The 25,679-nt window shown below is 49.4% G+C and overlaps 1 protein-coding gene across 11 annotated transcripts in view; it reads right to left on the bottom strand.

The window, feature by feature from the left end:
* Positions 1 to 7,236: 7,236 nt before the first annotated feature.
* Positions 7,237 to 25,679, bottom strand: part of CARMIL1 (capping protein regulator and myosin 1 linker 1) — a 310,110-nt gene continuing 291,667 nt past the window's right edge. For 4 of the 11 annotated variants that reach the window (XM_042985578.1, XM_042985580.1, XM_042985579.1 and 1 more), the window contains 5 exons: positions 21,328 to 21,403; positions 20,263 to 20,475; positions 17,162 to 17,302; positions 15,200 to 15,315; positions 14,586 to 14,871 (listed from right to left, as the gene is read on the bottom strand). In XM_042985578.1, coding sequence (XP_042841512.1) covers positions 14,761 to 14,871; positions 15,200 to 15,315; positions 17,162 to 17,302; positions 20,263 to 20,475; positions 21,328 to 21,403 — 657 coding nt within the window. In that variant the 3' untranslated portion in view covers positions 14,586 to 14,760. Of the gene's footprint in view, positions 8,287 to 12,350; positions 13,839 to 14,051; positions 14,307 to 14,584; positions 14,875 to 15,199; positions 15,316 to 17,161; positions 17,303 to 20,262; positions 20,476 to 21,327; positions 21,404 to 25,679 lie in introns of those variants that run through there. The other 7 variants (XM_042985573.1, XM_042985574.1, XM_042985582.1 and 4 more) reach the window with 7 other exon arrangements.

The following is a 25,679-nucleotide window of genomic DNA, read 5'->3' on the forward strand; positions in this document are numbered from 1 at the left end:
TGGTGCTGTCTGGTGGCCAGGAGCTCAGCTGGGGCTCTCTATGGGGAAGCTTCAAGTCCTCCTCCATGCCGCTCACTTGGGGTTGTCACAGCACAGAAGCTAGGTTCCAAGAGGGAGCGGCCTAAGAAACGAAGACAGCAGCCACATGTCTCTGAAAGCCCGGCCTCAGAAGTTATGCCCTGTCACTATTGCCACATTCTGTGTCAAAGCCGGTGTGGACCTTGCCTGCCAAACGAGGCCTTGTAAAACTTTAGACGCCACCTCTAATCCTCTGCGATGCTCTTTCTGACTCTCGAAAAAAAGCTTGTTCTTTTAAAAATAAGTTCCTGCTTTTGTCTTGTGGATTCTCTTTGTTTTTAAATATTTACATGTGTCCGCCGTCCTAAAATCCCCACCGGACTCCTTCATTACCACGGGCGGTGAGTTTTCTCGTTGTTCTGTAATTTTTGCCTGGGAGCTCATCTCCGGGGAATCCCGTGCAGGCCGCAGGTTGGCGGAGGCAGTCCTAAGGGATTTACAGCCTGGCCTCTCTCAGCCACTCGCAGCTTCTTTTCAGATTTACAATCGGACCTGAACGCTGCAGTGAGTAATTTGAAAAGTTAACGATGACGTCTTCTCAGGTTGGAAGAAGGTCACTCCATTAGGATGAGGAAAACGGTGACGAACTATTTTGTTAAATAATGTTGCAGGGGCGCCTGGGGGGGCTCAGTCGGTTATGCGACTGACCCTTGATTTCGGCTCAGGTCACAGTCTCACAGTCGTGAGATCAAGCCCTGCATCAGGCTCTGTGCTCACTGTGGAGCCTGCTTGGAATTCTCTCCCTCCCTCTCTCTCCCCCTCTCTCTGTCTTCTCTGCCCCTCCCTTACTCTTTCTGTCTCTCTCAAAAATAAATACAATTAAACATTGCAAACAAATAATGTTGCAGCCCCTGTCTGTGATAAAAGTGGCAGACATTTTTCCCAGCTTGCCATTTATCTTTTGACTGTCCTCATGGTCATACATGACACACACATGTTTTTATGTTATTAAGAGTTGGAGTGGTCAGAATTGTCTTTCGTGTCTTCCGGTTCGCTGAGAAAGGGCGATTTTAATCATCCCGATTATTCTCATCGGGGGCTTGGCTATCACACCCCCCGCCAGTTAGATTCTACATAACTTCGTGATTTTGTTACTTCTTCCTCTTTTGTTCTGCCACGGCTGTTCCTATACTGCCTGACGTAAATCAGAGTTATGCATTTCCCAAGTAGAGGCTCCATGAACACATACCTTTTCTTCCAGAAAGGAACCAAATCAGGAGACCAGGGATGCCGCTCTCCAGAAGGGCACTTCAGCGGACTGACGATACACCCACGTTCCCTTCAGTTGCTTCCTGCAGGTTCCTCACCAGATGACAGCAAAGGGGGGGCCGTGGGAGGGAGGGAGCCTGTGCTAGAAGTCCCCCTAGGGCTCCTGCTGTGCCCCTGGGGAAGGGACATGGTCTGCCTTGTCTGGGATTTAGGCTAGAGGACAAATGTGGTCTTTTTCACGCAGATGTAGACCAGCACAGCTCATCGGGATCAGAGGATCGAGTTAGAAGCCATAGGTCCAGAGAAACAAGCACCTTTCATTGCCTTTCGCTGTGCTCTGAGCTCAACCCCTTCTGGGATTCATCAAGGGGCGGCAACGTATGCCGGGGACCTTAATGGGTCTGTAGTCTTGCAGCCACAAGGTAGGCCCTCTGGCCGGCTTGGGATTCACTCACTCCTGTCTCTGAGCACAGTTTGCTCTGTTCTGAATGCAGATGGCCCTCCAGCCCCCTCACGGTGGTCCCCCTCGTCTCTCTGACCTTCTCTTTCAGGAGCCAGAAAACTTGGTAAAGGACAGTAAATATTTTAGGCTTTCTGGACCCACAGATCTCTGTTGCAGCCACGGCGCGTCGCAGACGGTGGGCAACAGTGTGCCGACCCCTTTCCTAAATTATTTGGAGAAAGAATCTGACGGGTTCTGTGGGTCAGAGGTTCACTCCTGATCCAGTCCTTCAGGAAAGAGGATTTAGAGTTTGCCCATTGGATGCCTAAGGCTTGGAGGAGAGAGGGACTTTTCTAGCAGAGTAGTGCAATTTTGTTATCTGGGACCGGGGGCAGAGGGAGTCTGCAGGTCTGTCTTCCAGACGTCAGTACGACTAGGGATGAGGAAAATCTCTGAAATGCTGGGCATGCTGGGCCCATATTAAACTCCACAGGAAAACTGAGCGGTCCCACTTCTGAAATGCCCGGATCCCCACGACAGGGGCCCAGACCCAGGCTTTCATGTGTCCTCAGATGGGGACGGGACCACTGCACCCCTCCACGGACCTGCCAGGCTGCAGCGAGGCTCTGAGCCCCTTCCTGGTTCGCGCCTCCAGCTGTGCAGCCTCAGGGACAAGGTCTCTGTTGTGGGAGCGGTGTCTTGTTTTCATGTGTCACACCTTCCGGTGTCCCCTCCCGACTGAGCCTGGTGCTCCCTGGGTGGCCTCACGTGGCACATGGTGTGTCCCCTCCTGCGAGTGACCAACTATCTTCTCAGTGGCGGGCATCTCCTAATCTGTAGACCTCTTCATGCCTGAACAAGCATAAAACCTACCATTCGGCCCTAAAAAAGAATGAAATGTTGCCGTTTGCCACAACACGAATGGACTCTGAAGGCATTACGCTAAGTGAAATGTCAAAGACAAATACCGCATGGTCTCACTTTTGTGTGGAACCCAAGAAACAAACACAAAAACCAACCAACAGAACCCAACGCCCAAGCTCTCGATCCCCGCGGTTACCCCCGTGGCTGAGGACACCCCTCCAGCGGGGAACCCACATGCCATTCAGGTCTAGATTCTCTGCAGGGACTCAACGTCTAGGAGCTCAAGGCGCTCCTTCCGGCAGGGCTGTTTCTGCGTCCGGGCCCCTCGGACCACACAGAAACCACTTAGAGGGTCAACCTTCCTTTCAGAGCTTCTGTCTGGGAAGGACATGGCTCCTTCCCTCTTACCTTCAGAAACGAAGGTTAAAAACAGGCTTTCCTTTTCAAAAGTCCTCACGATCACGGCGCGTCAAGGGAGGTGCAGCGTTGGGCCCGATCCCAGAGTGCCGGGCTGGGCCTGGATACATAGACAGGTGCACGGTCTACGTGGGCATACAGGGTAGGTGACAGCCTCTTTGAGTTAAAGCTAACACCAGCTGCCACTAGACAGTGTGGACGCGTTGCCCCGGTTCTGTTCGATCTTGCCTCCATCCGACAGCGGTGTGGACAGAGCCCTTGGAGAACACACATCTCACCACTGTGGATTTGGAGAAACCTCTGACTGGGGAGAGCGTCTAATTCACGAGAAATTTTCAGCTGTGGCTTGGAGACTTAATCCATGTGTAAATTGTCCTTACAGGGGAAGCTCCAAATTCAAGGTGGGGCGCATCTGACCCCAGACTCAGAAATCCTGAGATGCAATTCGTCAGTCCCAGATGCTCTGTTCTGCATTGTGGACCTGGGCCATGTCGGTGACGGTGGCCGACCGTGACCCACATTCCGGACCCGCGCACCTCCCTGGCTCCAGGCCGATGTTGCCTGATGCTCAGAAGCAAACTGGCTGCTCTCCCACGTCCCTGTGTGAGGCACGCAAGCGTAGATCTCAGCTCATGAGAATTACGGCACCAGGCAGGTGAGAGTTACGGGTCGTGCGGTGACTCTGTCCTGCTCTCGGCTCAGTGTGAGTTGAGAGCCAGGGGGCTGGGATGTTCACATAGAGCAGCTCGGGGAGCAGACAGCTTGCCTGGCGCCTGGCCCACCCTGGGAGGAGGCAAAGAGCTAGGCGGGCCGCCTCACGATGCGCTTTTTTAAAAAAATTTATTTTTTGAATTTATTGCCAAGTTGGCTAACATACAGGGTGTCCAGTGTGCCCTTGTCAAAACACGCTTTTATAGTTCTGCTTCATCCAGTCCACCCGCGGGAGAGACCAACGAAAAACCAAAACACAAGAAGAAGAAAAGTACATCCCTTGTTTTCAACCTTCCCCGTGCCTCTGTCCTCCCTGCCCTGGTTTCCAGCAGTTTGGCCACGGAGCTGGGCTCCGGGCTAAGGAAGTTCAAGTCAGGAGGGGAGCGTGTCAGGGCAGGACACTGAACGTGGCAGTGGTAACAGTGAGGGCCCGACCCCTCCGCGAGTCCCTTAGCACCTCACGAAGAGGGGGAAAGGAGGGTCAGGCCCACGGTCCGCGGCCGCGTCTGCCTGGTCTGCCAGCCTGCTCCCCGGACAGGCCGTCCAGGGCATCGGCCACCGTTCCTGCTCCGGGGGAAAAGCAGAGAGGGACAGAACGAGCACACCACGCGGTCTCTGCACGGCAGGGCCACACTCGGGCGCCGCTTTCAGTCTAGCAAGCGGAAGCCGTGAAGCAAAGAATCGTCTCGAGGCCATCTCAGTTTAGCATTTTCACACGGGACTGGAGCCAGGCACAGCTTCTCCGATGAAAAGTCGGGGCTCTCCTGCCCTCTGAGAGTAATTCCGTTGTAATTTTTCACTTTGCACAAGAAAATGGATCATTTGTTTTCCCTTCGCGTTTGCACGGTTATTTTCTCTGGGAAGACTGTTTTGCAAACGGCGAGTTAAAACGATGGTCAACGCAAGCCAGCGCACAAGGAGGGGGGAATGAGGCGGCAGGGGCCTGAGCTCAGCTTTCCTCCTGCCCGCACTCCTCCCGTCCTCCTAAACCAGGTGTGACGCTTCTCTTCCTGAACGGTCAGCAGCCAGTTTTTAGTTGCAACTGAACTTCTCTGCGACACCTGACGCCAGCCTGACCGTTGCTGGCCAGTGCCATGTGCCAAGTACATCCCAACTGACCGACGTTAAACTAAGGGAAAGCAACATTGGAAGGTCGGCCTGCAGGGTCCAGCCACACCCTGTGAGCAAGCAGCCGTGGTTCCTGGATTATCCAGCCCCTGCTTGGTGTACCTGGGGTGGGCCGGGAACCAGCCGCATCCTCGGTTCCGGGCTGGCACGTGACCCCAACAGGAACGTCGTCACTGTCGTTTAGCTTTATGGGAAGATTCCAGACCCTTCCTGGTAGTCCGCTTCTCTCTCAGTCTTGGGATTTTCTGGGAGTCCAGAGGACTCTCTGGGACAGGGAGCTCCTGATCTGCTCCCTTGCGGTCCCAGCACCTGGCTTCACTGGTCCCCGAACGTGTGCACCTGACGGGGACCCAGAATCGAGGTGCGGGTCCTAGACGACCTGAGACGTCAGTCTGCTCTCCGCCCCCAAGGCATCTTTCTTTTAGGGACGTGTGATAAATGGCAGACCGTTTGTGTCCCACCCCCCCAAATTGTTATGGCAAAGCCCCAACCCCCAACGCGGTGGTACGTAGAGGTGAGGCATCCGGGAGCTGATTAGGTCATAAGGGCCGCGCCCTCATGAACGGGATCCCTGCCCTTCAGAGAGTCACCAGAGACCTCCCTTGTCCCTTCCACTGTGTGAGGACACAGCAAAAAGCCATTTACAAACCAGGAGGCAGGACATCGCCAGACACCGAATCTGCCAGCCCCTTGATCTTGGACTTTGGGCCTCCAGGGCTGTGAGAAAATGTTGAAGCACCATCCTCCCCCACCCCCCCCCCCCCCCCCACAACAAGTCTATGGTGCTTTTGTTACAGCAGCGTTCAGGGACTAAGACAGAAATCCTATCTTCATATGTATTCGTGAACATATTCACAAAACAAACACCAAAGCCCACGTGCCCTGAGGGAAATGCACTGGCCTTCAGCTCAGCAGATACCCCGTGTTCCTGAACTTGGTTAAGGGACCCAGGATGCGGAGAGTGTGGGGGCTCGGTTTCTCCAGGAAGCAGAGGCCGAGGTGGGACTAGACCGTGGGGATTTTTGTGCCGGGGAAGCGTCTGTGGGGGACGCGTGCGTGGGAGCAGCGGGTGAGGCCGGCACCCACAGACCAGGCTGCTGGCGACCACCCGGGGAAGGCGAGGGAGAGGCGGCCTGGATGGAAGGGGCTTCTGCTGCTCTCAGCCCCGGTCAGGCCAAGGGAAGGCTGCCCAGCAGAGGCCGGGGGCGAGGGTGTCACGGTTCTGGCACGAGGGCCGTGCTGGGCCCGCAGGGGTAGCAGGTGCAGGCAGCCAGACCCCCACGGCGCTTTCCCTTGAAGGGGCATCTCAACGGGTACGTCCTGATCGTCAGCACGAGGGGAAATGGAGTCTCGCTCAGCCGCTCGCCTCCCTGGGCCACAGGGCTTATCGGTATACACTCCACGTCTTACAGTATTGCTCGAAAACACGCACTGGCTCCTGCCACATACCGTCGAGTTCCAACTCCAAGGCCAGTGACCGTGCGGCCTTCTCCCGATGCAAGAATCCAGAGAGAGATCTCAGGTGGGGTCCTCACCACATGCTGCTCCAGGTGAAAGGGACCTTGCTCGCTCGGAGATGAGCACGTTCTGCCGTCTCCCCACTGACGCCTATGGCCTGACGTGGGTCACATCACACATTTATGGGGGACGCTACTACGAACCAGACCAAGTCCCTGTACTTGCGAAGGTATCGCTTCAAGGCCCTGCACGAACGTCCCCTCCTCTGAGGCCTCAGCGTCACAGACAGAACTAATGCCCCCCTCCCACTGCAATCCGCTGACCACGAACGCAGGCTCTATCGTGCCGCGTATGGTGTTAACTCACCGAGTCCCGTCTCTGCCCGCGTGTTTCTCCAGCTTACGCATCCAGCAGAGGCGTCTGTTCCGATGGGCGTGTATGGCATTATGACATTTATGTGGAAGGAACAATCTGTGTCTTCATAGACTCTCACGCAATGGCAACAAACCACTCAGTCCACATTTACTGGCACTCCGTCTGTGTAGCGGTGTGTGTGTGTGTGTGTGTGTGCATGTGTGTGTGTGTGCACGTGTGTGTGGTGGGGAAGAGTCATGTCACACACGCCCCGACTCCTATAATTCTTCTTTCCGTCAACCGCACTGCTTGTGAATTCCAAACACCATTCACGCTTGCACCCCTTTTAGGGCCCTTGATCTGAGGGAACGGGGAATGCATCAAACTCACAGACTTTTGATTAATTTCCTCTTCTTCGCAAACGTGAGAGCGGACAATGGATTAGCGAGTTACATCTATTTTGAATATAACAGGTTTGATTATCTGGGGTCTGTGATCATTCTGGATTTTAGAAACACGAAGTTCATGACCACGAGCCGATCCTACATTTACGAAAGAACCAGAGAAGGCCAAAATTCCACTTGTAAAATCATTTTATTGGTATAAATATACATATGAATAAAATACCTCAGCCTGTAATGTAAGTGAATATTTGTGAAATGTCTTAAAAAGAGTAGTGTTTTGATTTTTTTTACAGGTGTCAAAGTATTCTTAAAATCATACATTAAAAGCTAATATGCAGACAGAAATTATAGGCCTTCAAAAAACATGAATATTCATAAAACCTCATTCCGATCAACTATGTACATGAATCCGGGCACATGGTAAGATCAGCCGTGGGCCTCTTTCACCCTGTTCTTAACTGGGCTCCTGGATGCTATCGCAAAGGTCACCGACCAAATTTACGTGGACAGTTCCACATCAGGAAGGAAGAAGTTCCCCAGGGGAGAACGTAAAAACCATAGCCAAGATCTAATATATATAATTTATACAAATTATTCATTAGTGTGCTCTGTTAATATACTTACAATGTGCAATTGCATACATCAAGAATAAATTGCTCTCTCGAGTCAAGTGCAGATCTGACACGGGTCCATGCAGCGGTACCCCACCGTCAGCCGATGGTGATACTCGTGTGAGGACGTGTCCAGGTACTTGGATTACCTCCCAAAACTCCTCTCGCGGGGCACACTGTCGCTGCCTCCGAGAAATTCCAGTAGGGCCCATGGAATAATTGCTGGCTTTCACTAAAGGCATATGGAGAAATGCTTCGGAATCAAATGCCGAGGGTCGGGAGAAGACGAAACAAATGTACTTTGATTACCAAAAAACCCAAATGGGTCCGTTTCTGTTTTCAAAAGGCAAGTAAAGAAAAGAAGGGAAAGGAAAAGAGCACCGAGAGAAGAACTCAGGAGGAAGCGTTGCCCTTGACTGCTCTCTAACGGCTAACAAAGCACCCCTGCACTGAGACTTGTGCACCGGGGACCTTTACACAAAAATAAACTCTCTCTCCGCTTCTTCCCCAGAGTCGCTAGATTTGCCGCCTTGGTGGCCGTCTCTACTGGAGGACCACGGCTTCTGTTCTGGATACTCCTGGGCCTGCTGGCCCCAGCTTCTCCTTGAAACTGGAATGGAAAGGGGAAGATGTCATTACGGTTGGTAGGGTACAATCAACGGCCTGACCGATAGTGGGGGGAGATGCAGGGGCCCCGAGGGGCGGGAGGAACTTGCTCAGAAACGACTTACCAGCTACGTTTAGAGACTCGAGGCAGAAATGAGAAACAAACCAACGAAAACAGAAGCAAATCATAATGAGAAAACACAAAAACAGGCCATGAGAGGGCAAAGCTCTCACGGCCGTGGTTGAGATCTGGGGGTGCTACGGACAGGGGAACTGATGGGGGGCCCTCCGACCCCTCACGCACAGCCGCCCCTCGTGCGGCCAAGGCAACAGGACAGACAGAGCCTGGCAGAGGCGCCGCTGGACAGATGTCTCACCTGATGCCTTCTGCCACCATCTAGACCTGGCTTTCTCTGCTCTGGGGCCACGACACAAGGAAGGACCCAGCAAACCTCAGTTCCTCGCGCTAGGAAGTGAACGGTTCAAAGCCTTGTGAGAACAAATGAATACTGCCTCGGATGCGGTCAGTCCTCTTGGAACCAGCCTCCAGGTGACAGAACTGTCATCATGGGTGCCCGCTCTGATCCCATAGAAATATGAAGGACCCCCCTGCGACTTCGCACAGCCCTGATGGGAGGGGTGGAGAATTACTGGGCTGGAGCCTTTGTTACGTGTCCCGTCGGGCATGCGTGCTTCAGGACTGATACACCTCACAACGCCCCGGCGGGGAGGTCTTGTAAAACGTGGAATTTGGATTTAAACGAGACCTCTCCCTGCAGAGTGCATGTTCTTGACAACTAGATCAGAGCTTCGCGGGTACCGTACCTCAGGGCGATTAAGGCTTATTACATATTAATCACCAAATCTTTTGTACACATACCACTTAAGCCAAAAATACCAAGCCCCACACTTTGTGTGGCTTGAAAGCAGACAAAAGCTACCTCGTCACTCAGAAGTTCAAATGATCCAACCAGGAACACAGGCCTGGAAAGCGACAGGATCCCGCTGATGCTTCTAATGACCTTGACTTTGGCAATTATGCTAAAAACTCCTCTGGCCAGGAACTGGCTATTCAAATGCTTAATCCATTAAAGAGCGGTTCAGGAAGTAAAAGCTCCTGAAACCTGATAGTTAAAATGCAAACATAATAAAGTATTTCTCTTGCCAATCTGGTTGTGGGGCCAGATTCTGATCTCTAGACAATAAAAATTTAAATGTAGTTAATTACATTAAATGGAAACCATCCATCCTTCTCAAGAGGATAAACTTCTCAAATCTCATCGTAAAAATAAGTAATTTTTTAAAAGCCTGACCTCTTTTTGCCTAACGCCATGGAGCAAATTCTCAGATGGAAGGGAAAAGCAAAAAATATTACAACTGATTTTATTTTTTCGCTTGAGTCGTGTAAAAAAATAATAAACGTCCTTTGAAAGTTGTCAACCAATCAGGTTTGGGGGCAAAGGTAAATAATTTTCTAAAAATGGCTTGTTCTTTAACACAAAATCCATTTGAGAGTAATCCACAAAGAACTCTCTAAGTTTTCAGCTTCTGCATGTGCTACAACCAGGAGGAAGGACAGCAGATTTCTCATCATCTCCAAGCCACTTTGCAATAATCTGACCTCAAAGTAGAGCACTGCTAGTGAAATCTTGCTAGAAAAATTTATTCATTCCCTTTTAAAACCAACATGAGCTGTTCCTGTGTATCAAGTGACTCAAAAACAAATTTCCGACGCTACAGGTTCAGAAGAAGAACCCAAAATGGTGACATACTGCTTATTTCACTTCAGAGCAACCACGTTGGCTCTAATTCTTAGATTCAAAAGCTTTCCATTCCGCCAGTATTTTAGCTTCCTCAAAATCCCAGGGCCTCATTCATGGTCTGTGAAATCAGAGTACTCTCTAAAAATGGACACATTCATGCCATCCAAAATGTTTACGTCGCAGGTAAAAAACAAAAGCACCCTGGATGGACCCAGGTCGCTGGAGCGCAGCTAACTGAAATTCAGAGAGATCTCCCATAGCGGTCTTCCTGCAGAAAGCAGACCGTCCTTCAATCTGCATCGTTAACAAGTTAACAGACTGGTTTCTGGGTCGGTGACATACACCCAATACGAGTCACGAAGGCACAAATTTTAATGCGTCCAACATAGTCACTGAGAGGAATAATATGGCCTTTCTAGAGGCCCCACAAAGCAGTTCACTAAGGCACTGACGCTATTTAAAAATTCACTGATTAAACTCTTGTGGATGTGAGCGGGATCCCGAGACTAGTCCCAGGCTGGCCTTTCCTTAGCGTTACAAGGAGGTGCGTGAGTGGACAGGAGACCGAGGCAGGTGAGATCAGGGACCTAAAATCACACCAGTGGCCAATGCACTCGCTCTCCCAGCCTCCCACCTTCTCATTAGTCCAGATCGCTGGTAGGAACAACTTTGTAGGGGGAATGTTCTTTGTTAAGTTAGTTTTCCAGTCCTTAGGCAGCATCTATTCGACTGCATATAATTAGGATGCTAATTACAATTATATTGAAGTAGGTTTGGTCAAGCTCCCACTGACGAATAGTCCCAATAAGATTATGTCTGCTTGAAACTTAAAACTCTAGAAGTTATTCTAAAATATAAGATTCAGGGGGCGCCTGTGTGGCTCAGTTGGTTCAGCATCCGACTCTTGATTTCTGCTCAGGTCACGATCTCACAGTTTGTGGATTTGAGCTCCATGTCAGGCTCTGTGTTGACTGCACAGAGCCTGCTTGGGATTCTCTCTCTTCCTCTCTCTCTGCCCCTCCCCTGCTGGTACGCTCTTTCTCTCTCAAAATAAACAAACAAACATTTACAAAATAAATAAGTGGAATATAAAATTCAGGCTTTTTACTAATTCAGATGAACCTTCTCCTGAGCAGCCTGACTTCATGCTTGACTTTATACAGGATAAAGAAAGTCAGGTTGCCTTACTACACGTCCTCAATGCAAGAATTCACACCGTTAACGTGCTGGGGCGTCTCTGTGTGTCTGTAGACGTGTTTGGTGCCATCCCACAAACCATTAAAATGATAAAAAAAAAAAGTGCTTAAGTCAACAGGCTATTCAACATAAACACTGTGTGTATACTCACATCCCGTCTACGGTGGCAATGATTGGTGCAGGAAGGATTAAACGTGAAATCTGTCATTCTGGAAGATGATTTGACTTTGCATATATACATGAAAAAATATATACATGTATCATATACACACAGACACACGTGCTAATTTTAAAGCTTCCGAAATGTGCACATGAATTCGGAATTAGAGATGCATTTGAAAATTTGAGCTCTTCTCCATTTTAAGTCCCACCGACATCCATCTTTCCCACGAGGAAAACGTGAGGACCTTAAAAATAATATTCGGTAGCCAGCCCTGATGTTTTTATACTTGCTGGCAGGAGCCAAAACTGCTGACCAATGGTTAAATTTCTTTTGAAGAACTCATACCGGGGTAGCAGAATCCAGATCTGGTGAAAAAAAGTAGGATACAGCACTGGCTGACAGACCGTAAGCCACAGCCAGATATTTTGCTGGTTATAGGCTGGATTATGGAAGAAGCAAGTGACATATAAAAGACATCTCAGAGTAAGATGGCCCGAACAAACAGGGTACATCATAATATATACAAAGCCAAACCAACTATTTTCTTCAAGAAAACAGGACATACTCTAATGAAAACATCACAGCTTATAATTAAATGCAAGACGGGAAAGGACACGAGATTCAGAAGTTACAGATATTTCCAGTAAAAGAAAGCAAGCATTTTACCTGTCCAGTCAATACTAAAATAGCCACACAATTAAAACAACAACCAGGATAAAAATATGCAGCATGCTTTGAGAACAACAGCTTCTGTTTGTCACACGGATACACGATTTAGGAAAATAAGAAAGCTGTTTTAGCTTACACGAAGCCGCTCCTGAAAGATTTAAAGGGAAGTACACAGCACGGGCTAACAGAATTGCTCTGCTAAATGCCGTTTGTTAACCAGGAACTATTCAGAAAGCAGACTGCTTTGGAATTCTCAAGGATGAAGACAGGCAGGTGGGGGAATCGGCACTAACAAAACAGTATTAAAATATGTGACATAAAATTACTTTAATTGAAGCTCCTGTAAAAACTACTTTTTTGGTTCCTGTTGCTATTTCTAGAAATCAGGGCAGAAAAGCAAACACAAGATGGTCCTGTTTAATTCCATCACACTGATACAGCCCATCGGAGGGAGTAAGTCCAAGAGGTCGTGGAAAAATCTGAGCCAGGCACAGAACTTCTTGCCTTCCTACGATCTGGCTTATTCCTGTGGCCAACCTTTTTGTCCTATCTCAAAGCCTTCCTGCAGGACTGGTGCGGTCCTGGGGGTGGTCTCCTTGTGTGTTACATGAAGTGCTTTCAGTGGCTTCTGGGAAGAAGGAACACTGTGCTCCATCAAGGTGCTTTGTTAAGTAACCAAGTGATAGAAGTCGACCGACACGATAGTTCAAATGTAAATCTCCCAAATCTAGAAACATCTATGTGACCTTCTCAAAAGGGGCAATATAGAGATAGGGCTTCTGATTTAATACGCTCTACAAATAACCCGGCCTCTCTTCAGAAAACAAATGTCTTAGGTGTTCGTTTATGTGACTTTTCTGTCACTTGAAGATAACAGGTTTTTCTAAAAATGTCAGAGAAAATCTCTTAGGAGACTTATTGTAAGCACGTGTCTGTAAACGAGTCTACCACGCAGGAAATCCGGGTGCGTGTGTTCCAACCAAACTTTATTTACAAAACCCACAGTGGGTCATCGCGTTCGTTTGTTTCTTACAGGGTCAAACATAGGATTCCTCGGTAGTGTCCGTGACATCACTGGTATTTATTGATTTTAAATTTTTAATTGAAGTCTGGTTGCCATATAACATTACGTTTGTTTCAGGGAGTCCTTTAAAAAAGTGAAAGACCAAGTCAGTTGTTTTTTCTCGGGCAGGCGCTACCTGGCCCAACCAGAATGTTCATCTGTGATCTATAGACTTCACTCTGTGCTGTGGGGCGTGTCCTTAACCCCACCAGCTCCACCCCGTTAGCTAGCAAGGTGGGAGGGGGGTGGGGCCAGATCGACAGGCAGGTCAGAGTGCACAACTCATCCAACGGTACCGGCCAAGAAAGCTGGCCCCAAGTGTTGCTCGAGGGAGACAGCAGATGCCTTCTGGCTGCTGTTTTGGTTTGTAAACCTCTGTCCGGGAAAGTCCTCAAAGACAACAGTTCCCACCGGAGGCGCCGTAATGCAGCCGGTTGTGAAGCCGTAAGGTGGGTCTCGTAGGAGGTGTGTTATACATAACAAGGTGCGGAAGTTTCAGAATGCTTTATCCTTTTGCAAGAAAGAGAAGTTATTCCTATAATCGGGTCACTTCCATTAACTTGCCGTGTGGGGCGCTTTCTCAGAAGGCCGTGACGGGCACGGAGTTGCAGCTAGAATTCTGGGCCACATACTTCATCCTTGGGAGCCTAAATACACTCATGTGTCAACCCCCGACAGAGGTTTACCGGAAGAAAAGTGCCCTGTTTCAAGGGAAAAAGGACTTTAAAGCCATCTCACATATCAGAATATTCTACCTCTTTTTTTTTTCCTTTTATGATACTAAGACTTCCTTTCAAAGATTTTCAAGTCAGATTTATAAAGAAAGTTATTAACCAGCAAGATCAGAAGTGCGGAGTCACAGGAAAGACATTTCCTCTCTGAATCAGCGAGGCTTGCTCTAACATTTCCCACTGGAGTTCAAAGCCAATTTGAAATTAACAGTTTGAAATTGACAAAGCCTTTTTTGTCTCCTGGGACTGTCTTCACCTGAACGGAACACGACAGAACTCACCACCGTGTCTCATGGAAGGCAGGTGGCAAAAAGCAACAGCCGTAAAATAGAATCAACTGTCCTTAGAGGTTGAGACTGTTAATTGGTACTTTTCCTTTCTCACTGAAGGGTCATAAAAAGTCCAATGAAAGGTGGCGGGCATTTCACTGATCCTTTCCTAAAACAGCGTCAGGTAAGGTGTTAGGCCAATACCTTCTAAAGGCAGAAACTGTACTCTAAGAATTTCTTCCCCAATCCCAATTACAGTCGAACAGAAGAGTATAGCGAGACCAAGAGAATGGGAGGCATGACCCACATGTAAACCCACATGATCACGAAAACTGGAGAGGAAAAATCACCCCACTCCAGAGTAACTCGATCCTCCTTGGTTGAGTTTGAAAGTTTAGATTTTGAAGTCGATACTTTTTGCCCCAAAGGGAAGGACCATCCTGTTGCCATTTAGAAAACCAACATGGGTTGTAGGAATAATCCCCGAGCCAGTCCCGGGATAGAAGTTACTCAATTAAAGCTTGTTTTTGTTAGTGCCAATTCATAAGCTTTGGGTCAGTGAAGGGATGATAAGCGAAGGCTCTAACCATTTGTTGGCTGTGACTTCCTGTGCCCAACTGCCTTCACCTCCTCTTCTGCAATCGTGGAGTACAGTTTTGAAGATCTTTTCCCTCCACTGGAAGGCTTGCCAGTGTCATGATCTGAATGTCTTTTGTAATAATCTCCTCTTTGCACTACTGAGGAAAAGGGATTCATTTTACCCTTTACATTAGCAAATACATCGATGTGTTGACATTAATATTAAAGACTGTTAAGAATTAAATATCCGAGAACCCGCCCCACTTAGGCTTTCGGGAACCTACAGCATTGGTCCCGCACACACCATCATCTACAGAATTCAACAGCCAACATTATGGAAATGTGGTGCAAAATGAGGTGAGCTCCGAGTCTGCCCCAAAAAGGTGCTAACAAAAGGCCCCCGCGGTATCACTTTGATTCCAGGATGGATTAACGAAAATCACATTCACTATGGAATAATCCAGAAGAATCAGAGCCATTTACCTGTTTCAGAAATGAGTTGGGCACGCTAGTCCAAAGGGAGGCACAGAACAAGGAAATGAAGTAACCAGCATGAATAACGTACAAGAAAATAGGAAGGAGCACATCAGGAACGTTTTCTAAAGAAAAAGACAGGGCTCACAAGTGGCTGTCATCCCCGGGCCGGCGCTGCCGATGAGCTAATAAACTGAAGTCAGAGTCTTAGCACCTTGGACATTTACAGGCTGTTCTCAGACGGCATGTATATTTCAACTCCATTTCAATACCAAGTGACACCACCAGGATGATCTCTGTGCTTAACTTACTGTGGATCCCAGGGGCAAGCTCTACAGTCCCCACCTAGAAAGATGGGGGCACGAATCATCCATGGTGTTTGCTCTCAAGGGGGAACGAGGAAAGGAGTCACACATCTACCCCAGAGCTCGGAAATGTCTGAGGAGCAACTTAGTTTCTCAGGAAAGAACACAGGACTTTTCCAAAGCAGCTAAGGGTATGCCAGTGGCGTCCACTCTTCACCCTCCGTGGCACCCCTTCGTACTCAGGGGGCTGGTGGGTTACTCGAGCCCTTGTTTGTAATCATATAGGCGTCTAGAAAACATCGCTTTTCATAGACGTTAAGGAATCTTCAAAACCTCCTTGTAAGTAAAGACACAAAGTCAGCAGTTGCAGAAAGAAGGGGAAATGAAGGCAGAGTGGGGGAGGGGCTGGCTCAAGTCGGTCTGACTCGGAGGTTCCTTTTTCTACACCAAGACTCGCGGAGGCTGTGGCTCTAACGCCAGACCCTCTATTTACTCATTCCGTGTAAAGTAACTGTAGGCGCTAGCTACCTTTCATGGCTTTGCTACTCAGTTTGACATGAGTGGTTTATCAGCTTTGGTCAAATCCCTACCTCCTTTTATTTATAGCTAATAGGTGAGGGAAGCTTGTACCCACCAAATGAATCTGCAGGATGGAGACGAGAAAGCAGGCAGTGTTATCTTTTTGTTGCTAATCATTTATTTTTATTATTCTCCTAAGTCACAAAGATAGTAGTCAGAAGTATTCTCCATTAACTTCAACACAAGACTGCCATTAATAAAACAGGCCAGTGGAGGAAGATGTCAAAGCCAGAAAGGTCAAGGAATTCTAAAAGCATCAAACATCTAAAATAAAACAAAGGCAGCCTCAAACCATAATGAGAGCCATCTGGTCATGGGTAATGACTCGTGGGGCTCCGGAATTTCTTCATCAGCAGGGCTTAGAGATGGCAATTATACTTTATGGAGGGTAGAACCCAAAAGTCAACAGTGTATTTAACAGAGCGTGGGAGGTGGGTGACAGAAATGCAGGGGTGCTGAGGCCACCCTCCACTCATAACTCTTGATCTGATTCTGGGAGATGGGCACCCACGTCCCAGGATTATCTTGCTCTGGTCCCAGCAGATTAAGAGGAGCAAAGCTGGCCCAATGATGCCCTGAAAGCGTCCAGGCAGGTGCCTGGGGAATAAGGCATGTCTGACTTCATGACTAAGCGAGTGTAATGAGCTACAAGTCTCCCCCCCAACCCCCCCAGCCTGAGGGGGCTGCTTATGAAGCACAGTGATGGTAATTCACAACCGGGGGAAGAGTTCTGGGAAATAATGAGACCTAGAAGCCTGTAAGCGGCACCCAATGAGTCACAATATATTTAAGGCACTCCGTACCTGCTGGGAGCCAGTTCAGGAGCGCCTAGTGATTACAAAGAAGGTAAACCTTGGGTTGGGATGTCTGCTAAGCGTTCATTCTGTGTATACGGTCCTCTGTGAAGATCCAATGTCATCGATAAGGTTGAATCAAGCTTCTGAACTAGGAAACTGCTCTGGCCCCAAAAGTTTAGTCCAAGGAATGCTGATTTAAACTCTAGGATACTCGTCAAGACCAGGGTTAATTCCCTTCTCTTGAAAGGACTCTCCTTGGAGAAAGCTAACAGAGAGAAAACATTTCTTACCTTCCTGGGAAAGTGTCCTGGGACTGGGCTGGGGGCTAATCTGCCCATCTCTCTCCTTGTCCGAAGGAACTTTTTTCAGGACAGGTGGGAGAAGAGCAATTTTCGACGAGCCAGGGCTGGATGGGGAGTCCGGGATGTCCTCTAGGGAGACACAAACACATGAGTCAAGCAGTTGCACAAGCTGGATTCCTAAAACATAAGCCAGGTTAATCTTGAAATACGAACGGCCAATCGCTTTTAAAAAGTATCCTAGAATTTTTCTGGCCAAGACGGAATGTCATGTCTCTGCAAGTAACAGCTATATACAGTAGGGAGAAAAATAACTGAAATTTATAAAAGGTTACAATCTCTAAAACTCACAGACAGATGTGAATTTATGTCGCTGACACGGAATTTCGGTGAGCTGATATTTGAAAAGGACACTGCCAGTAAGTCAATGTTCCTTTGCCTCAGACACAGAGGCTGTCTGATTTTCTTAAAATACGTGATATTTATAACCCACTGCCTTTACCTGTTGTCCAGTACAGTGGTCACGTCACACGTACACACGTGGACACGTAGGAACACGGGCACACGTACCTATATACCCATACTGAGGCCACTAAGAATAACCTGGAATCAATGGGCTTTTTTTTTATTTAAAAAAAACTTCTTTTTCTTAATGTTTTTATTTATTTTTGAGACAGAGAAAGACAGAGCATGAGCAGGGAAGGGGCAGAGAGAGAGGGAGACACAGAATCGGAAGCAGGCTCCAGGCTCTGAGCCATCAGCACAGAGCCCGATGCGGGACCGAACTCACAGACCGTGAGATCATGACCTGAGCTGAAGTTGGACGCTCAACCGACTAAGCCACCCAGGCGCCCCTCAATTGGCTTTTAGAACCAGAAGGACGTTGGTGACCACTGTACAAATGAAGAGATTAAATGACCCGCTGAGGGAAAATGACAAAACTTCTAGGGTTAGAACTCTAGTCTCTTAATTCTAAAAGCTACTTCACTCTCTCTGAAAGGATTTACTGAACTGCGTCCTTTTCTCCGCCCTATTGCCTGCAAGGTTATTTGAGCTTGGTGTGTGTAAGTGTGCATGCACGCGCGTGTGTGTGTGTGTACAAAGGGTTCTCTTCAGCCTTCGCCTTCCAATTCAACTCTCCTCCCTGCGTCACTATACACACATGCTGTCACCTAACACCGCGGAAGACCTCTCCCTGCTTGGGGCGGTCTCTCAGAGCCGAGGAAGGGAAAGGAGGTGGCGTATTTGAAAATGCCTGAATTCTCAAGCGCTACGAAAACAAACGAGTGTGTCAACATAATTCTCGACAGACTAAGTGCCGAGAAATGAACGGACACATTTAACAAATAGAAAACAGAAGCTCCTTGCAACAGAGTATTGGGAATCCGGCTGGTTTTGCATTTGGAATTGGCCGCTGGGGAGCTAAAGTACAAACGAGATCAGGTTCGTTTTAGAACTGTTTCCTTACCGCAGACGAGGGATACACCTTGCTGATGTTTTATTTTATGCCTTCCCTCTCCCCACTCTATCATGAAGGTATTTTGTGTTGCACCAAGAAATTTTTTGTTCCCTATCGTAACTTTGGTCTGCAAAGAGGTTTGAGCAGAATGAGGCAGTCTTAAGTGATCTGCTTCAAGGGTCGGCTGCTGGGGGGTGACCGCAGGGTGTCTCTCTGTGGCTGCTCTTTGGAGACTGTGCACCGGGTTTCTTGAGGGACCAATGGGCTGTGAAGACCAGAGGGCATTAACCAGCTGGCCGCTTGGTGAATGAGAGGCATGTTTGTGGGAAAATGGGAAAGACCCACAAGCGGAATGAGTTTGGATGCCTGTGACCTTATCTTTTCTCATTCTACCCAATCCTCTGCATGTTGGCGAAGGACTACGATGAGGCGTACGTCTTACTTTCTAGTGTGCACGCCCGTGGGAGTGGTCACCCCTACAGCTAGGGGTCCTAGGGTCCGGCTGCCGCTCACCAGCCATGTGGCATGACAAACTTGAGTGTCCCTGGGCCTCACACTCCACATCTGTGGAACGGAGCTGTGGTGAGGACATTAGGAGTTTATCCACATAAAGCACTTAGCACACGGCCTGGCACAGAGTTAAGATTAGCAGAGATGGGGCGCCTGGGCGGCTTGGCCGGTGAAGCGGCTGACTCTTGATTTCAGCTCAGGTCACGATCTCACGGTTCGTGAGTTCGAGCCCTCCATTGGGCTCTGCGCTGACAGTCCAGAGCCTGCTTGGGATTCTCTCTCTGCCCTGTTTGCACTCTCTCTCAAAATAAAAAATAAACATTTTTTAAAAAAGCATTAGCCGTGATGATGATGGGCATAATCTGACTGTATATCTCTACCTTATTTGCCTAATCATTATGGGGGAAAAAAGTGAAGATGTGATATGGGGTTCAATATATTATCCACTCTATTTTTGCAAATGTTTAAAAATTTTTTTTAAATGGACTGTTGGAGAAAAACAAAGAAAAAAAAAATCGTACAGGGAAGAACTAATACAGGAGAGAATAAGGCAGAGGCCCATCCATTTCTAATATTTTTAAGCTTCTTCTATCATTAGGTTTTCTAAACCGAGAGTCAGCAAGCTTTTTCTGTAAAGGGCCAAACCTAAGTATTTCAGGGTCTGCAGGCCAACGGCCTCTGTCACAACTACTCAACTCTGCCATTTAAGTGCAAAAGCTAATACAAACGGCATGGCTGTGTGCCGGTGACATTTTATTGACAAAAACAGGCCCGTGGTCTGCCAAGCCCTGTTCTAAACCCTCAATATTTCACAGAATCTGGGGCAAAAGGAGAGGAACTTACGCTTCCTTATTTGTGTAGACCCTGGAGACGGATCTCAGAAAGCTCAATCAAGCGATTGGGTCAACACAAGACTGTTTCCTCTTGTGGCCCTCCCACCTGCCACCTGTATGCAGGGGCAGTCTCAGAAACTCTTCAGCCTTTGCCCCTTTGGAAGCCCTTCCCGCGGACCCCCTGCGCCCACGTTTGCCAGTAGCCCCTGGAACCATCTGTGAGTCCCGATCCAGCACCCTCCAGAGGCCAGCCGGGCACGGGGCCACTCGCTGCCCCGTAAAACCCTTACCAGGCCGCGAGGCGGCTCTTGGTTTCTGCGGGATGGTGGGGCGTGCCGCCAGGCTGGGTTTGGGGGCCTGCGGCAGGGGCTTCGGGCTGGTGGGCGTGTTGGACGAGCTCCGGGGCCTGGAACCCGCGTCCACTTTGGGCTCCGCTTTGGCGTTCTTTTCTGGTGTTCCCAAACCGAAGCGGTTCTCCGGAACACCTGGGTGCGGCTTAGGCACTAAAATAAAAACAGGTACAGAGAGCACACTTTACGAGCAAAATCAGAGGCAGAAGAAGCTGATCACTGGGAGCGAGGAGGGGTCCTGCGCTCGACTGCCACGCCCACTTCTCACGTCTCCTCGCAGGTATTTCAGAACAGAACATGTTGTTCTAGCATGCTCTTCGAGTCCCCTCACGCTGGCAGAAGACGACAATGCTTTGCAGGAAAGCAGTGCACTTGGTGGTACCCTTCCCATCACTCCTGACCACCCCCCAGATGCAAGCCTAAGTTCAAGTGTGTCCACGTCCCTACTAACGTCCAGAGGGGACGCGGTGCTCAGTGCACTAGATCTTTCTCAGGTCTGGCACGAGGTAGATACAGGTATGACCGCCTGTAGGTGCCTCGGTTCTGGACAAGCATCAGCAGGTAGGGGTCTGGCTGCAAGCCCTCAGTGACGAGGGCTACGCGACATCCATCACCTCGCATTTAGCGAGAACCGTGACGATGTCACCTCATCTCGCACCCCTGCCCTGTTGCTGCCTGAAGCGTCTAGACCACAGGCGGAAACAAGCTGGTTAAATAACGAGCTACATTCCAGCTCTCACGGCATAAAGATTCTGGGGCTCAACCCAGGAATCTCAAACAGCAAAGTGAGGTTCCTGACACGCAATTTGTAAGTTACTCTCCGTTTCCACCAGAGGAGCCTTATGATTTTGCTACACCTTCCAAGGATATTGGTGCAGAAAGGAAAGAACGTGAGAACCTATTCTCACGCCCCGTTTTGATTTTTCTCCGGCGAATGACGTGAGGCTCCTGGAACCGGAAGCTGAGCGCCTTTCCTGACGGGGTGACGGCAATCGCCGGACTTACCTGCCCCACCTGCATCCAACCGCTCTGTGCTGCCCAGGCCGGAAGAATCCTGAGACGCTGCATCATTCCCAAGCTTCTAGAAAAGTCAAGCACACGGCCCCCCAAAAGTGCATTTTTGTTTAAAATGTAAGAAAAAGAACAAAGCAGATAATAAACGACAACAAATAGCGGCCCCTTTACCACTGTCACATCGACCGTGTCCGGCCTGTCGCCCTGAGGGCCTCCTCCTAGGACACAGTTCTGAGGAGTAAGTTATTTTTCTGGGTTTGCAGTCAGGCCTCCGGGGTCCCAAGTGTGGCCAGTTCCCATGGGTAACAGGTGTGTGGGTTCCGGGAAAGCCAGTGGGCTTGGTGATGTCTCCTGTTTCCTGTGGGTTTTTTGTGGAACACCTACGTGTTCTCTGCAGCCCGATGCTCCCAGCAATGGGGCACAGATACTCTGTAAGGTGACAGGACCCTCTCCAAGCTGGGTTCCAACAATCAAGTGTTAAAAGCAGCGGAAACCTTTTCACTCCGACGTACAAAACAGGTGAAAAGGGGCCCAACACGGGCAGGGTCTTCCTTGTCACGGAGCCAGAACCACAGGGACACAGACCGACAGTTCAGGAGGCAGCGGAGGGACAGGCCGGAATTAATTTTAAAAAAACCCAAGAACTTCGGGCAAAGGGGTTTGTGACGGCAAAGGTGGGGAAGGTTGTCTCAGCCGGAGCTGTGACTTGTGAGGCTGGGAATCAGCCTCGTGTGGTGCAGAAAGTCCCCCTGAGACCGAGGCATTTAGACACAAAAAGTCCCATGTAAAGAAAAGTCTAGTGTTTGCTACCAAGAATCCTACTGACAACGATAATCTGCCTCTCCTGTCTAAAAACACAAATAAGGTGGGCGGGTGGAAGGGGGGCAGGGCGGGGTGGGGGGCTGAGGATTCCCAGGGCGGCCTGACCTTGGACTGCCCCTTCCTGCTCCACTCACGTGCCCGACAAGCCTGGAGAGCAGGTGTCTGCCGGGTTTGGCACCTCTACGGAAAAGTGATCCTGAGCACAGGAAGCCCCGTGCCAGGGCTGCAGGAGAGCCCTGGACGTGTCTGCAAGGTGAACACTAGCCGAGAAGTCCCCCGCCTGGACCAGCAAGGGCGCCTGAGCCTTTGAACGGAGCGGTCAGGAGGCGGGGCTTAACCAGTCCCAAAAGCCTAGTGCCTCTCCTCGAATCTTATAGCCTCTGAAAGGCGCGTCTGTCTGGGCTCAAAAATAAGAAGGCGGGCTATTTAAAGTGGCCAGGACGGAGGACACATTGAAGGAGACACCGCCTCTCAGGCCATGAGTGCCCAGCGCCCCGCGTGCCTAGAGTTAAAATATAATTCTAGGGGGTGTGCCGGGGTGGCTCAGTCGGTTAAGCGTCCCATTTCAGCTCGGGTCACGATCTCGTGGTTCGTGAGTTCAAACCCGTGTTGGGCTTTGCGCTGACAGCTCGGAGCCTGGAGCCTGCTTCGGATTCTGTGTCTCCCTCTCTCTGCCCCTCCCCTGCTCATGCTCTTTCTGTCTCTCTTCTCTCTCTCTCTCAAAAGTAAACATTAAAAAAATGAAAAAGATAAAATATAATCCTAGGGGTGGCTCTTACTGTTTCCTTCCCGGCTTTCTCAGGTAGTCAACAAATAGCAAAAATGACTGCATGGAACAAGGAGGAAATACAGAGCAGACAGCTGACCAGGCGGCCCCAGGAGAAAGCGCGTGGCCTCTAAGCAGACACCGCTTGGTACTCTGCTTTGCTAATGAACGAGAAGTGCGCTCTCCTCATTTTCAGGTTCTTTCTCTTTAAATACATGCATTAAATGTGAACAGTGTCAAGAAAATTATTCAAGAGAAGAGTGAGGACACCATACTTTTTTTTTTTTTTAATCAACCGTCTATTGACCACTGGCGTTTATGCTGCTGACTTCCTCAAGAACACAGTCATGGAATTTTAGGGGAGAATATTCTTACACTCATGTTCGCAACACTTCTTTATTATCATTCTGAGAGAATATGCCTGACTGGTTTGAACTGTAAGTACAGCCATACCTCATCTTATTGCGCTTTGCAGATACTGTTCCGGTTTTTGCAGATTTAAGGTTTGTGGTGTCACCGCACGTACAAGTCTCTCGGCACCGCTGTTCCAACAGCACTTGCTCACTTCGTGTCCCTGTGCCGCGTTTTTTTTTTTTTTTTACGATATGCCAAACTCTTCCGTTGTTGTTATATCTGCCGTGGCGACGTGTGCTCAGTGATGCCGCTCTTGTAACTGTCTGCGGTGCCGTGAGCTGCGTCCACGTAAGGCAGTGAACTTAACTGATAAACGTACGTGTTCTGACCGTTCCACCGACCGGCCGTCCCCCTGTCTCTCCCCCGTTCCTCAGGTCTCCTTAGTCCCCGAGACACAACGATATTGAAATCAGGCCACTCGATAGTCCTACGACGGCCTCTAAGCGTTCAAGGGGAGGAAGAGCGGGGCATCTCACTTTAAACCGAAAGCTAGACGTGATTAAGCTCAGCGAGAAAGGCACGTTGAGAGCCAGGGCAGGCCGAAAGCTAGGCCTCTTGTGCCAAACAGCTGCCAAGTTGTGAATGCAAAGAAGTGAAAAATGTAACCCCAGGGGTGCCTGGGGAGCTCAGGGAGTTAAGCGTCTGACTCTTTTGGTTTCGGCTCAGGTCATGATCTCAATGGTTCGTGGGTTCGAGCCCTGCACTGGGTTCGGCGCTAACAGCAGAGAGTCTGCTTGGGATTCTCTCTCTGCCCCTTCCCCTGCTTTCTCAAAATAAATAAGTAAACTTGAAAAAAAAAAAGGTTAACTCCAGTGAACACACGAATGATAAATCAAACAGCCTTATTGCTGATAAGGAGAGGGTTTGAGTGGTCAGCATAGAAGATCAAACCAGCCCCAACATTCCCTTAAGCCAAAGCCTCATCCAGGGCAAGCCCCTGACTCTCTTCAGTTCTATGAAGGCTGAGAGGGATGAGGCAGCCGCAGAAGCAAAGCCTGAAGCCAATCGCGGTCGGATCATGAGGTCGAAGGAGCCGTCTCCACAACAGAAAAGTGCAGAATGAAGCAGCACGTGCCGACGTGGGAGCTGCAGCGAGTTCTCCAGAAGATCCAGCTGAGAGAGTTAGTGAAGGCGGTTACACCAGAAAACAGATGATCGGTGTAGACCAACAGCCTTCTTCTGGAAGATGCTGCCATGTGGGACTTCTGTGGCTGGAGAGGAGACGTCCATGTCCGGCTTCAAAGCTTCAAAGGACAGGCTGACTCTTGTCAGGGGCCGGTGCGGCTGCTGACTTGAAGTTGACGCCAATGTTACCATTCCAAAAATCCTAAGGCCGTAAGATTGAGGCTGGCCCTACTCTGCCTGTGCTCTAGAAATGAACAACAGAGCCGGGATGACGGTGCGCCTGTTTACGACGTGGTTTCCTGAACACTTTAGGTCCCCTGTTGAGACCTTCTGCTCAGGAAAAAAAGATTGCTTTCCAAACGGCACTGCTCATTGACAATGAGCCTGGTCACCCAAGAGCCCCGGTGGAGACGCTGTTTTCATGCCTGCCGACACAACACCCATTCTCTGTAGCCCACGGATCAAGGCGTGATTTCAACTTTCACGCCTGATTCACGGGAAGAGGTCGAAACATCAACGCGAACGGGACTCTGGAAGCAGTGGCTTCCAACCCTCAGGGACGACTCTGAGGGCCCATCATGACCCCAGCGGGGGAGGTCAGTGCGGGTGTGGTAGAAAGAGCTAGAGAGCTGTGGAGTTAGAGGTGGCGCCTGAAGACGGGACTGAACGGCTGCCGTCTCGTGATCAGACGGACACAGTTGTTGCTTCTGACGGAGGAGCAAAGGAAGTGGCTTGCTGAGCTGGAATCTACTCCCAGTGAACGTGCGGTCAGGACGGTTGAAGTGACAACAGGTTTAGAATAGGACATCGACTTGGTCGCTAAAGCAGCGGCCGGGTTTGAGAGGGCTGACTTCAATTTGAAAGCAGTTGTACTGCCGGTAAGATGTTATCAAACAGCATCGCCTGCCACAGACAGATCATTTGTGAAAGGGAGAGTCCATCGATGTGGCAAACCTGACTGTTGTCCTATTTTACGAAATCGCCACCCTGATCCGCCAGCAGCCCTCAGCATGGAGGCAAGACCCCGCACCAGCAAGCTTGGATGACGGTCGGCATGTTTTATCAATAGGCTATTTTAAAATGAAGACGTGTCCGTTGTGATTTTAGACATAACTCTAGTACACGCCGCATAGCCTACAGTATCGTGTAAACATAACCTTCTATGTACTGGGAAACCCAAAACCTCACTTGACTCGCTTTACTGCGATATTCGCTT

Source organism: Panthera tigris, chromosome B2, assembly GCF_018350195.1.
Source record: "Panthera tigris isolate Pti1 chromosome B2, P.tigris_Pti1_mat1.1, whole genome shotgun sequence".
NCBI classification, from domain to species: Eukaryota; Metazoa; Chordata; class Mammalia; order Carnivora; family Felidae; genus Panthera; species Panthera tigris.